At 42.1% G+C, this 14,490-nt stretch overlaps 1 protein-coding gene across 1 annotated transcript in view; it reads right to left on the bottom strand.

The window, feature by feature from the left end:
* MYO5C (myosin VC) overlaps window positions 1-4,187 on the bottom strand; it is a 97,134-nt gene extending 92,947 nt beyond the window's left edge. The window contains exon 1 of the mRNA XM_055320192.1: window positions 4,057-4,187. Within this exon, the coding sequence (XP_055176167.1) occupies window positions 4,057-4,083 (27 nt within the window). The 5' untranslated portion in view covers window positions 4,084-4,187. The remainder of the gene's footprint in view (window positions 1-4,056) is intronic.
* Window positions 4,188-14,490: the final 10,303 nt, after the last annotated feature.

Below are 14,490 nucleotides of genomic sequence, written 5' to 3'. Positions count from 1 at the left end.
AGATTAAATGATAGAAGGCACCTACAGTTCTGAGGGTGGCATCTAGCCGTAAGAAGTGCTCACTGACTGCAAGATAAAAGTAACCATCATCATCTTCTTCATGCCCACAGCTCTTTCTGAAAGCAGAAAGACACATTCACATGCATGCATCAAATGTTTATTGAGCCCCCACTTTTCCCTGTTCTCTAGAAACTCTTGGTCAGTGGGAGAGACAGAGTTAACTAGTGCTTACAAGTCAGTGTGAAAGGGTCCCAGAAAGAGGAGTTGGGTGTAAAGATTTCTCAGATGAGGCACTCCTCCTAGGTATCTTATGTTTTTTGGTGCAATAATAAATAGGGTCAATTCCTTAATTTCTCTTTCTTCAGTCTCATTGTTAGCGTGTAGGAATGCAACTGATTTCTGGGCATTGATTTTATATCTTGCCACTTTGCTGAACTGCTGTGTGAGTTCTAGCAATTTTTGGGTGGAGTCTTTTGGATTTTTAACATAGAGTATCATGTCATCTGTGAAGAGTGAGAGGTTTGATTTCTTCGTTGCTGATTTGGATGCCTTTGATTTCTTTTTGAAATCTTACCATTTGCAACAATATAGTTGGAACTAGAGGGTACTATGCTAAGCAAAGTAAGTCAATCACACAGACAATTGTCATATGAATTCACTCCTATGTGGAAGCTAAGAAACAAGACAGAGGATCATAGGGGAAGGGAGGGAAGACAAAAATCAGGGAAGGAGGGAGGCAAACCATAAGAGACTCTTAACTATAGGGAACAAACTGAGGGTGGCTGGAAGGGAGGGGTATGGTGGGTGGGGGGATGGGCATTAAGGAGGGCATGTGATGCAACGAGCACTGGGTGTTATATGCAACTGAAGAATCACTAAATTTTACCTCTGAAACTAAAAAAGAAGAGGCACTGCTCAAATTGAATTTGGAAGGTGAGGCGCTGCTGAACAAAGCAGTTACTTCAAGCAGAGGGAGCCCTGCAAGCCGAGGTATACAGTGTTGAACCAGCAGGAATGCACCAAGGGCTGGCCAGAAGTTTGCAGAGCCTCAGCTGAGGCAGGAGTGGGCAGGCAGTGGCGAGAGGCAGAGGCGGGATCTCGTGGCTGGTCACTGAGTCTAAGAGTGACAGGAGCTTCCAGAGAGGTTCCAAAAGTGAATGGTCAAACCGGTTTCTCTCAAAGAGATTTCAAAGAGTTTGAACTGCTGGGTCAAATGCTCTCGATATTTCTAAGGCATGTTGCCAAATAGCTTGTGAAAGAGAAGGGTCATTTTATACTTCCTCAGGTAGCAGCTGCTACTCTCACCACACTTCCTCCCAGGAGTCTCCTCTTTCTCAGAACCTCTCTTCCTGTGGCTCCCATGGCAGCTCTCCCGTCTCCTCCTCCTTGTGATAGCTCCATCTCGGGGCTCCTCTGAAGAGTTTTATTCCCCAGTGAACTGTCTTGGCTCTCTTCTTTCCTTTGAGGAGGCTCTCACTGCCTGGGCTTCAACCCTTGGGGAAGAAGACTCTGGCCCGACACCTGCAAAAACTCTCTCACCACCCAGGGCACCTGCTCCTGGAAACCCCTTTACCACCTCAACCCCACAGGGACAGACTTTGCCTCCTGATTTCCCAAGATCTCCTCCTGGTATGCCGAAGTGTGTCAACGGCACCCCCTGCTCTCAATCATCCAGACCCTGAAATCCATGACATCCTTGGCTCCTCCCTCCCCCCAGTCCAGTCCTACTGTCACCTACCTCCACAGGCTCTCTGGATTTGGCCTCCATTCACCCTGTCCAATACTGCAGCCCTAACACTTTCTCGGACACTTAGGATGATCTGAGAATTCACCTGAGTCCCATGGGCACAGCTGGCATACTCAACTTCCTAAGACACAGCCACTGATCCTGTCTCCCCACATTCAAAATCTTCACCAGGGTATAAAGCCCTGACCTGACTCTTCAGCTGCCATGACCCTCCCTTCTTAGCTCTATCACCCAGCAGCCTCCTTCATCATCACTTCAGGGCTTCCATAGACGGAATTATTTGACATTTCTCACTAATCAGAAAACTCCCTGAGAAGCAAGACCATCCCTTAAAATCTTTCTAACCTTCCCCAAGCACAATGTTTTATATACAGAAAGTGCTAAATAAATGTTTTATGGGAGATAATATAGCTGTCTTCCAGGCATATACAGGAAGGATGATTAGACAGAGGGCAGACAGGGAACAGCAGTGTAAATTGAGTGAATGGGGGAGCCTGGAGAGCATGGGTAGGTATGGCTGTCACACGTGACCAGCCCACTCATCACCCTGCTGCAGAGCCATTATTTGCCCGTTGGTGCAGAAATGGGTCTCAGACTGTTCTGAAATGTTGTCTGGCTAAGACTGTGCAGAGAAGTATCACTTTTCTTGGCATAAAGGTGGCCAAGTTTCCCTAGACATGAATTTTGAGTTAAGCCAATCCAATGTGCTGGCATTCTAGGCCAGATGGCTAGATTTGTGACTTGGGAGTGTTGGGGGGAAGTGGTAGGGAAGCAAGGGAGAGGGCTTAGACTTGGTTTCAGTAAGAAGGCAAGCTCTCTAAAACTTACATAAGCAGCTCTACAAACTGGGGAGCTTCCCCCTCTGGAACTGACAATGCGGGGGCTGACCACCTGGAAGGACAAAGGGGCCTACATGGACACAAAGTGGGTAGGGATGGCCATCAACACTCCTTCTGGCTCTGGGATTCTCAGATTCTCTGTCCATCCAAGCTCTTCTCTAGAAAACTCCTCCATATCGGTTTTCCTACATTTATGCCTGCTATCTAGTTGATATTTAAAAATATCTGTAGTGTAAGGCACTTGATGATATATAGATGCTTACACCTGTGTATTTTTGCTTCTGGAAAAAAAATGTTACCTAAAATATATGTTAATCATAAACAAACTTCTGTTCTCCAAAGTATCTCCCAAGAACTTCTTTCTGTCAAAATTTTCTTTTACCTCCAGTAAGTTGAAGACCTCAGAAGACTTGCTGGATATCTGATGGCTTGCATTCTCATCGGTAAACTATTCTAGAATAGTTTAGTTCAAACAGTGCCCATTTAGAAGCCTAGTTAATGGAAATGTGTTAGAGGGCACAGTAATGTTTGGATGATTTGTATTTGTATTACTAATTTAGCAAAGTAGAAGGAAAAAGCTTGCTTAAACCACCGAAACGCTTATTTACAACTATCGTTTATACTGACGTTTATAGCAAAGTGTCCTTTTTAAATATAAAGTGAGGACATGTGTCAGAAGAAATTGGATAGATTCTAGCCTCATCCATCTGAATATTAGCAACCATAGATTTTTACTCCACTGAGGTGTGAGAGGATCCGACTTTGTGGCTATTCAAATGGATTTTTTTTTTCAAAAGGGCCAGCACTTCCAAATTATTGTTTATCCAAATAATTAGCCAAGTTCATCTCTAAAGGTCCTGGGCTCCAGAATGCTGTCTTTCTGTACAAGGGGTGGAGCCCTCAGGCCTGGGGAAGAGATGGTTTCCAAGGAATGCTCTAGAGTGACTCCCCGAATCAGGATGTAAGTGGAAGGTGCTTTATAAATTGTAAAGTAGTGCTTAAGTGTGCGGTCAAGAGCCTGTGACCCCTGGACTCACAGAAGCCCTAACTTCTACCAGCGAAGCAGGCCTCACACGCCCAGGCAGCTGCAGCTTCGGATGTCAGGTGGACTTCAGTGCACCTGCAGGCAGTTCTGGAGACCCAGGAACTCTAGGAAGCATCTTGAATCCTTAAGCTGCTCGTTCAAGGGGACTCCGAGGAGGCTCAGGAAGATTACGGGCGCTATATCTGGCCGGTATCTGAGATTTCTGTCTCCGTGGGCAGCTCTGATTGCACCTGTTGGCTCGGGAGCCGGACACGCGATCCCTGGGCACCGGCCCTCGCCCTGGGCCTTCCCATCCCGAGGGGCGCCCGGGCCCTCGGCGGCCCCTCCTGCGGCGAGCGCGCCAGGTGCGCCCGCGGGGCCCGACGCCAGGTAGGTCAGCATCGCCCCCCCCCCCCCCCCCCCGCCGCGCGCCCGCCCGTAGGTACCTGCGTGTACAGCGCGGCCCCCGCCATGGGCGGCGCAGGCCGGGCCGCTCGGGGGCCGCTCGGGGGCCGCTCGGGGGCCGGGCTCCGCGGCGGGCGTGCGGCCGGGGGTCAGCGCCGGGCCATCTCGCCGGGGACGCGCTCCAGCCGCGGACTCCCCGCCGGCCCGGGCGAGCGGCCTCGGCGGAGGGACGTCGCGGATTGGCCCCTCCCGGCCTGGCCGCGGGTCCGCGCCGCGATTGGCTGGGGCGGGAGCCTCCCCGCGGCAGGTGCTGGGCGGCCCAGTGGGTCCACCTGGCGGGGGTGCTGGGCGCTCAGCCGCGCCGGGACCCAGGTGCGTTGCGAGCCGCCCCCGTCCCGGCTGTGGCTTCCTTAGTTCACGGTGCTCACTGGAGAGCGCCGAGGCTGTGACCCCTGCCACAGAGACGTCCAAGAGAATCAACAGATTGCTAGAACTTGTAAGAGAGTACATCCAGGTGACCGTGTCCAAAATCAAATACAAAGCCGAGTGATTTTCCTTTATGTGAGCAATAATCATTTAGAAAATGCGATAGAGAGATGGAAAATAAGACATGTACAACACCAATGAACATACAGTGTCTAGAGATTCCACTCCCTCTTGGAATGAGCTTGGTCTTTGCGAAGAAAGCGTTTAAATTTCTCTGCAAGGACATAAAAGAAGGCCTGAATAAGTTGGGGGGCGGGGGAATGCCATTTTCATGGATGGGAATATTTTATATTGTACAGGTATCAATTCTACCCAGGTTAGTAAGATACTGTATAAACCTAATATAATTGGGATAAAAATCCTAGAGGGACTTTTGGAAAATTATACAATGATTCTATATTTTATATGGAATAAAATTTATGTATAACCAAGACAATCTTCAAAACAAAGACCAAAGAGGTGAGATTTGCTCTACCATGTATTAAGAGATATCACAAAGCCATCAATCATCATTAAAATAGTGTGATACTGGTATGGGAATGAATAAATGAATAATGGGACAGAAGGGAGTCCAACAGCAGGGTCCCATATTATACGGTGGCCTTAAGGATCAAAGTGGGAAGAAAAAAGATTATTTAATAGATGGGTCCATTGTGTGTGTGTGGGGGGGTGTGCAAGCAAATCCATGGAAAATACTGTATCCAAAAATAAATTCCAGTTAGACTCATGATCAAAACTTAAAGGTAAAACCATAATATTTTTTAAAAGATTATTTTATTTATTTATTTGACAGAGAGTCCATGAGCTGGGGGAGGAGTGAAGGCAGAGGGAGAGAGAGAAACAGACTCCTCGCTGAGCAGGGAGCCCAATGCAGGACTTGGTCCCAGGGCCAAGGCAGACATTTACCCGAGTGAGCCACCCAAGCATCCCTAAAAGTGTACTGTTCTTAACAAAAAAATAAGGGTAACAGCTTTTAAATGTTAGGTTAGGAAAGAATATCTTTTTAAAAAAGATTTTATTTATTCATGAGACACACACACAGAGAGAGAGAGAGAGAGAGACAGGCAGAGACACAGGCAGAGGGAGAAGCAGGCTCCATGCAGGGAGCCCAACGTGGGACTTGATCCCCAGGTCTCCATGATCATGCCCTGGGCTGAAGATGGTGCTAAACCGCTAAGCCACCAGGGCTGCCCAGGAAAGAATATCTTAAGATACAGGGTAACACAATCATAGGAAGATATAAATAATGAATTTGAGGTTATAAAAAGGAAAGATTTTGGCTCAGTGAAAGACACCATTCATAAAAAAAAAAGGCAGTGGCCTGGAAAATACAACTTAATAACCAACAAATGATTAACATCCCGCCATCTATAATATTAATCTAAGATACATATGAAACTACTGTAAACTGGTTAAAAAGAGACAGTAAGTCCATTTTTTTTAATTGACCAAGGAAATTAATAGGCAATTTGCATGTGGGAACACTCTTTATGTTAGCACATAAAGAGATGTCACCCTTATTAGTAACCAGAGAAATACAAATGAAAACAAAGAGATATCACTTTATATTCATCAGTTTGGCAAAAATATTTGGGTGGAACAACATCAAATGCTTACTAGAATTTTTTGCTCACACAACTTGGTGGAAACTATACTGATGCCATTCTAGAGAGCAATTTGAGAATATTTATTGAAAATAAGTTTAGGCAGAAAGTATCACAGTCATGAACAAGACAGTTAAATAGATCTTCATCATAACACATAACTTCATCAACACAGTTCTATATATCAAAGGAGATATTCATCAATATCCATTAATGGGAGATGAATAAATAGTATATGCATATGGTATAATACTGTACAGCCGCCAGCAGGAATGGATGTGATCTACTTCTATTGATTCAGAGACATATAAAAAGCAATATTGAATAGATGTATAGCAAAAGCCTTTATATATATTTTAAAACTAGCAAAAACTGCAATATTATATATTGTTCATGGACAAAAGTGTACATAAGAAAAAGAATGGATGATAAAATACAACATCATCATTAAGTATGCAAGAGTGAATATCTGTGAGGTTGAGGGAAATGAGACTGACAGTAAAGAAAGTGAAGGAACCAAAAAAATTTTAAAGGGCCTTGCACAGACTAACAGTGATAGGTGCCACAAAAAGAGGATTATGGTAAATTCAATGTTATGTACCTTTTGTCCAAAATAATAACATAAAAAAAAGACAAGATGTAGAGTAGGAAAGGGGCACCTGGGTGGCTCATTTGGTTAAGTGACTGTCTTTGGCTCAGGTCATGATTCCAGGGTCCTGGGATGGAGCCCCTGCACCAGCCAGGTGCCCCTAGATATTGCTAATTTTAAAAAATTGCCTTGGCTGGCTCAGTCGGTAGAGCATGTGACTCTTGATCTTGGAGTTGTAAATTTAAGCCCCACGTTGGGTTGTAGAGATTACTTAAAAATAACACCTTTAAAAAATTTAAAATTGCCTCAATTTACTTCTACAGTGTATAAGTTTCAGTTGCTTAATATCCTCATCAACACTTGATATTGCCAGTTTTTAAAATTTTAGTCCTTCTCTATGTTGTAATATATCTCACAATCTCTGCCTTGTGACAGAAGTGTATAATCCATTCACATTTAATGTAATTGTTGGTATGGTTGGAGTTATGATTGTCTTTGTTTTCTATATGGCTATCTTTTGTTCCTGTTTCAGGATAGTGGGATTTTTATTGTTGTTTTTGTGTTTGTGCGTTTGTGTGTGCGCGCGCACCATTTTAATCCCTTTTAAAAGAACTCTATTTTTTTTTTAAGATTTTATTTATTTATTCATGAGAGACATGGAAAGAGAGGGAGAGACATAGGCAGAGGGAGAAGCAGGCTCTCCGCTGAGCAGGAGTCTGATGTGGGATTCAATCTCAGGACCCTGAGATCAAGACCAAGCCAAAGGCAGACACTCAACTACTGAGCCACCCAGGCACCCCAGAACTCTATTTCTTGAGTTAATTTCCTAGTGGTTCCTCTAGGGCTGAAAATATGCATCTTAATTCATCACAGATACTTGAGATTAATACTGTGTTACTTTCCTACAACCACAGACTGGGTGGCTTAAAACAATAGAAAGGTATTCTCTCACAGTTCTGAGATTACTAGCATCACTGCTGGGTAAGGGGTTTTACTGCACTCCACTCCAACTCAAGTGAGCCCCTTCAAAGGCAAAGCCACTGGTTTTCCTAGCCTGCAGGACTCTGGTAGAATTACCAGACTATCTGAGCTGGGTGAGGTGAGGATGATGGCAGCAGCCCTGAGCAAGGTTGTCAGACAAATGCTGTTCTTATTAAGAGGTTAGTGGCTTTTCATGAATAAACACTACTAGTTTGTTGTATGATGTTCATCAATTTCTAGAGCCCTAGAATTGTTTTTCACACTTTTGTCCAGCGTTGTCCTTCCTTTATTGAGGAATTTGCTGAGCTTCTCAGTCTGTCATACCAGAAGTAAAAAATCTACTTAAAAATTTTTTTGATATATTATAGCATATGCTTCACCCATTTTAAGTGTACCACTCAGTAGTTTTTAGTAGATTCACAGATTAAACTATTACCACAGTTAATTTTAAAAGTTTCATCATCTCAAAGAGAAATTTCATGTCTCTTGGTTATGGCTCCATCCTCTCAATTCCCAAAACCCAACTCCTCCCAGCCCTAAACAACCACTAATCTACTGTAGGTTATTTCTCTTTTTCCATTAAACTGGCTAGAGGCTTATTGATTTTTTAAAGAACCACCTTTTGGTTTCACCGATTTTCTCTTGATTTTCTATCCTCGGTGTCTTTGATTTCTGTTTTTATTTCTTCTGCTTACTTTGCATTTAATATTTCCTTCCTAAGTTTCCTCAGAAGCTTAAACGATTGATTATAGGCCTTTCTTCTTTTCTAATGCATGCATTCAATGCTATAAATTTCCCTCTAAACATGGCTTTCACTGCACCTGACAAATTTTGGTAACTTATAATTTCATTTTCATGTAGTTTAAGATTTCTTTTTAAATCCCTGTTAGAAGTGTGTTAAGGGGTGCCTAGGTTGCCCAGTTGGTTGTGTCTGTCTTTGGCTCTGGTCATGGTCTTGGGGGGATCCAGCCCAGTGTCCAGCTCCCTGCTCAGCAAGTAGTCTGCTTTTCCCCTTTCCCAGTCCCTACCCCTCCCTCATGCCAATCCACATGCATGCTCTCCGTCTCAGAAAAATTTTTAAAAAATCTTTTTAAAAAGACTGTTGTTTAAGCTCCAAATTTGGGGATTTTCCAGCTGTTTTTCTAACATTAATACCTAGTTTAATTCTATTGCCATCTGAAAGCAGACACTGTATGTCTCTTAAATATTAAAAGTGTGGTTTTACAGCCCAGAATGTGTTCTACGTTGGTGTGTGTCCTGTGTTCTTTGTGCTGTGAGTTTATTTATAAGACACTAACAAAAATCCTTTATTTCCATATCTTTATTTGAACAATTTTCTATAATAGCTAGGAGAATACAGCATTAATGACACACATTTACTAAGGACATTAGACAGCTACAAATTTAGAGCGTAAATGTCGATCTGATATTGTTTTGGTTTTCATCCTAGCACTAAATAACAACTAGTGAAAATGCATGTTTCAAAGGCTCTTGTTGACAGGAGCTGAATTATTAACTTATTTTTTAAAATTCCATGTGAGATATGCTGGGATGGTTTCAGTTTAAAACCAGAGTTGATTGATAATATCTTTCACTTCTCAGTATTTCTGCTTTTTTAATGGATGAATATGTTACCTAAGAACTTTTCAAAGATTAACTGTATCATGTTTTTCTGTGTAGAACAAAATAGAATTCCTTTTCCAGATCCAACAAGGAAAAATATTTGAAAACCTGCAATTTTCAGTTTCACTGTAGTTAAATGGCATATCTGTTTCACAGTAACTTAATAATTAAAGTTAACAATTAAAATACAGTATGTTAAATGTCATGAGCTCATTTCTGTGTAACATTGTTAGAGCAATTTAAATTTTCCAAGGACACAAAAAAGTGAACATTACTCCAGGAGTCCACAAAAATACATAACTAGGAATCATAAATTACAACACACATATCCCACATTTAAGAGAAAAATTCACCATTTGTTGGAAAATATTAAATGACTCAAGTGATTTAGAGAGCCTGAAATGTAGGGTAAACTTTTCTAACATATGGTAACAATAAGATATTTGAAACTGTTAGCTGAAAAATGCATGAAAATGTATTGACCTACCAAGCATTTAATTATACATACCAGTTTCCACTTGAAAAACATTTTTCTTTCAAATATTTCAAGCTGTATCACAATACTAAGGAAACATTAGTCATTTTCAGTCATTTTAGGAAGCTAAAGACATTCAGTTAAGCTAACGAACATTTTCGCTAGACCAAATTATAAAATTAAAAAACATATAAAATGCATTTGACAGCTATTTTACAGAGTACCTTTCAGTGCCTGATCTACTGAGAAATCTGCTGAATATAACTCCAGGTTGATTTAATTTAGGGTAATACAATGGATTAGAACTTCAGAACTCTTCCCAGTTTTCATTCAAACTTTTATATATAGTACAGGGTTCCTAAAAAACATTCTAAAGCATGTCTATGGAAGGTTTTACAGTTGTACCCTTTATCTGTATTAAGAAAAAGATCAGAGAAAACAAGCCATTTAAGCATTACTAAGAAGCTAACTTATCTCTTTCTTCTATATGTTCATTTGCTTACTTGTGACACAAAGCCCCCCAAATTCAGGAACACTCTCTCAGCCCGCATTCACTGGCTCTGAGACTGGTGCTGCCTGAGTTCTATTACCTGTTTGGAAATAACAGAAAAGAAAGGAAGGCAAAGTCACAGAAGGGAGAGAGTCATGCAAAAAGGGAATAAGGGAATAGTGATTCACACTATAGAGGCCACACCCAACCAAAACCCTCACAAAACCTTGAGAAACACAGCAAGATTATCCTCTCCAGGTAAGTCAGTCCCTTACAGAGGAAAAGTTCCAGAGAACTTAAGGCAGCTCTCAGAGGGAAGGGAGCAGGGGTTAAGGCGGTCCTCACAGCACAGCCTGAGAAGGAATCACAATGCACTTATCCATGAACAGAGGCCACAGCAATACACAGAGCCTCTCTAACATGCATGCACATAGCACACCTCCTAGCTCCGAAGTAAACACTGGCAGCATGCACACACTGTAATGTTCAAACACACTGACTTGTATATGGCTTGCCCAGGGACAGGCCTCAGAAGGTACCCGGGGGTGGGGGGGGGGAGGCTCGGCTGCAGGATGCACAGCTCGTCTGGTGGCTCTAGTGGTGGCTCTGGGTGTGTGTTGAGAGTGACCTACCTCTTAACTTGTGGGAGGCTTTCACTGCTTCCAGTCAGGTTGAGACAGCCTGCTACTAATTAAAGACCTAAGCACAGAGCACTGTACCCTCCGAGGGAGCTCTGACTCATTATAAAAATCAAACCAGTTATAGCAGGTAACTGACAAGAAGAGAGCCACCAGGCTCTGGGCACTTCATCTCGTTAGCACAAAGAACCTGGAACTTGGCACTTGCTCGGTTCCCATATGCCAGTTGCCAGTTCTGATAAGAAGAAGAAAAAAAAAACACCTCTTGCTGACCCAGGGCACCCCACAGGTACCAGGAGAAACAGAATGTCACCTGGAGACTTTTCAGTCTCCTGCCCCCCACCTGCCACATTGCCACTGCCGCATGCAGGGAAGTGGCATCGCGGAGGGTTGCGTGACCTCAGCAAGTCGCAGACCTCTTAAGTTATCATCAGCAAGTGACTATAGTAGCTACCCTTCCTACCTTCCAGTGCTGTTGTGAGGATACAATGAGGTAACAGAGGAAGTGAGCCTAAGAAAAGCATCGCCAGGTGCAAGATCCTGTTCTGTACTACTTTCAGCAGGAGAATTGAAAGGTCACACACTAATTTTTGCTTTCTGTTTTGTCCTCAACAGTTGAAGTTACCCAGAGGATCCTTGTTTATACCTCCTGGGGAACTCTACATTCTGGTGACTCTGTGTGTATGTGTGACAGAGACAGAGAAGGAGGGAGGAAGGGAAGGAGGGGGAGAGAGAAGAAGGAAAAAGAGAAAAATAAGGAAAGCAGGCAGGCATATGAATATTGTGTGAGGATTTCTCAGGATAGGACAGGTGCCCCTTTACCTACGGTTACCAGGGGAGTAATTTCTTAAAACAATCATTACATTGAAATTCCAATATTTTCATAGCCTCCCACACGTTAAAAGATCTGATCTATATAACCCATAATGACTCACTCAGAAAGAGCCAATTCTCAATAATCCACTGAAACAAAGGAAATAAAGCAAACCATACAAACTGACCAGAATCCCCAAATTTCCTTTGGTAGGCTTTGGAATATATCTTTTTGTACTTTTGCACTTGACAAAAGAAGTCTCAGCTACGTGGAGATTTTCCAAAACTTCCAAAGGAATCTCTTTGTGGATCTTACCTTCCACTTTATAGTTACTCTCAGGTCAGGGAGACCAAAGCCTTAACCTAAGAAAAGCTACAAGGCAAATTGCTCCTAGTTTTTTACCCTTGCGTTCCAAGACATGAGCTAAGTACATATGTAAGGTGTGTGGGGAGACTGTTGAGAAGGAGCTATTAGGACAGAACTGGGTTCTTTCAAGATCTTTCTTTGAAACGCTACTATGTGTCCCAGGGGAATTATGAAAAAACAAATTAGTGACAATGTTAACGAATGTACTGCTGAGTGAGAACAACAAACATTGGCCTGAAGGTAGGCCAGGGTGGCAACCGAGGACTGACTCCATCCACTGCCTTCCACAGCCAGAGTGGGTGAGTAGGCGGCTGGGGAAGGTAGGTTTGAAGCTGGGTGAGAAAGTGTAGTTGGAGAGAGGGTGAGCTGTCCTCAGAGGGACTAAAAGAAACCCTAATCTGCAGATTACTGTTGTATCCTCAAGAAAGTAGCACAGAGTCTTTTACCAGGACTTGGGTTTCCCTGGTTGTAAGGTATTCTTGTTATGACTAAAGATCTTTAGGCTGCTAGGAGAAATTAGTTCAGAACCCCATCTGGGGTCCTGGCTAGCCCTCAGAGGAAACTGGAGCCTGGAATAGTAGAATCTTTGTGTGACCATCACTGACCGGGAGAGATTCTGGCCCAGGTGTGGAAAGGAGGAGGCCCCAGCACTTTCTAGCAGAAAGACAGGAGACAAGAAAGAGACATTTCAGGATACAAGCTGTCAGGGGTAATATAAAGGGCTGCAATGGCAGTAGGAGCTACAGTGTGCTCTTGAAGACCTGGCAGGATTGTGTGCACAGGACATGTTGCACAGGGACTAAACTATGGGAGGGCCTGGGGGGAGGATTTCCCGGTCTGAGGTGGAAAGTCTACAGCAGGGTGGCATCTTTTTAGCATCTCCCTTATGCAACAAGTCAGTACTCTGGCACATTCAGTACTAACCAAATGGTTTTAAGAGTTCATTGTTCATTGAAAACCACATTGACAATTGGGGAAAACTAAGAGAGCCTGATTGAATCTGTAGTATTTTTGGTGGATTTTGCAAATAAATAAATGTATCCAAACTGAATACGGTAGTACATGACACAATAAAAATTACTCAAATGAATTTACTGTCTAAAAGTATGTATGTAAATCATGTACATTTAAGAAAGGTTATGGCTACATCAACTTGTGATTTTACATTTTATTAATCTCCCAGAATTAAGAGGCAGCAAACACTGCTCTTTCCATTCGAGGGTGAAATCACTGAGTAACTGCATCTAGTTTCTCTATGGTTCAAGTGGCAAGAGGAGAGAATTTTAGATGTGTAAGGGTCCAACCCTCTTATTGTGTAAGTGCGGAATGTGAGGTCTAAATAAGTTAACAGACAGTGTTTGTCCTTTAAAAACAATCTTTATCATGATTTGAAACTGTTTGACTTCCATTAATATTGCACGTTTTAATAAGATGTCATTTTTCATAGACGATCTAGCAGTTAAGTTTACATAAATCTATGAGTGTAATTCAGAACCAGAGTTTCTAATGAAAGCTAAGATTTTGCTCTCGCATAACTTGCAAGACTTACTGTCTTTCTAGGAATTCCAGGAAAAATTGAGAATATGTTTAATTAGGATTTCAGAATGAAACTTATAGGACCTGGGTCTTAATGAAACAAGTCCTCTGCAAAATTTAGCAATCTTCTTATATTTCTTATATAAGTCTTAAAGTATTCGTAAGATGATGCTCCTTAAAGTATCTAGTGGTACCGAGAACATTTATAGAAGTTGCAAAGCCTTAAAAAAAAAAATGGAACCATAGTATTTGTTATATACCTTCTTTAGCATAATTTATAGGATAATCAAGGTTTTAAGACCTGAATCATGACTATGCTGACAATCTTCTCTAGACAGTAACTGAGATTAATTCTTAATAAATTAAGAAGAAGAAAGAAAACCTGTCAGGGCTGAGAATATGCAGTGCAGGAATCCAATCCGGGAACTAAAAATAAGTCAATTTACAGAACACTGTACCCTGATGTGATATCCACCCAGGGAAAATTAATGAGCACATCAATGTAATACATTCTGAATAAATAATGACATCAACAATAGCCACTTTGTCTAATCCTATCCCTAAATGTCAAACATTTTGTCATATTACTACGTGATTTCCCAGTGTCTGCTACTTATGCAGGTGAATCTGTATATATTTGCACATAATCCAGTTAAAACTGATCTGATTGAATTGTAAACAGAGTTGATAAAAGAGAAGCTTATTGTTGTAGTGCCTAATAAGAGTATCGCTTATATATTAAAGAACACAGTATGTAGCAGCAATTTAAAATGCTCAGTAAACTACAGTACAAATGGACTTCTATGCTATATGGCAAACCAACATTCTCTTAATATCTCTATATCATAGTGACACATATAAGAAGTTGACCAA

Source organism: Nyctereutes procyonoides, unplaced genomic scaffold (genome assembly GCF_905146905.1).
Source record: "Nyctereutes procyonoides isolate TBG_1078 unplaced genomic scaffold, NYPRO_anot_genome, whole genome shotgun sequence".
In the NCBI taxonomy this organism is placed as follows: domain Eukaryota; kingdom Metazoa; phylum Chordata; class Mammalia; order Carnivora; family Canidae; genus Nyctereutes; species Nyctereutes procyonoides.
This window is presented reverse-complemented; position numbering and strand designations above follow the sequence as displayed.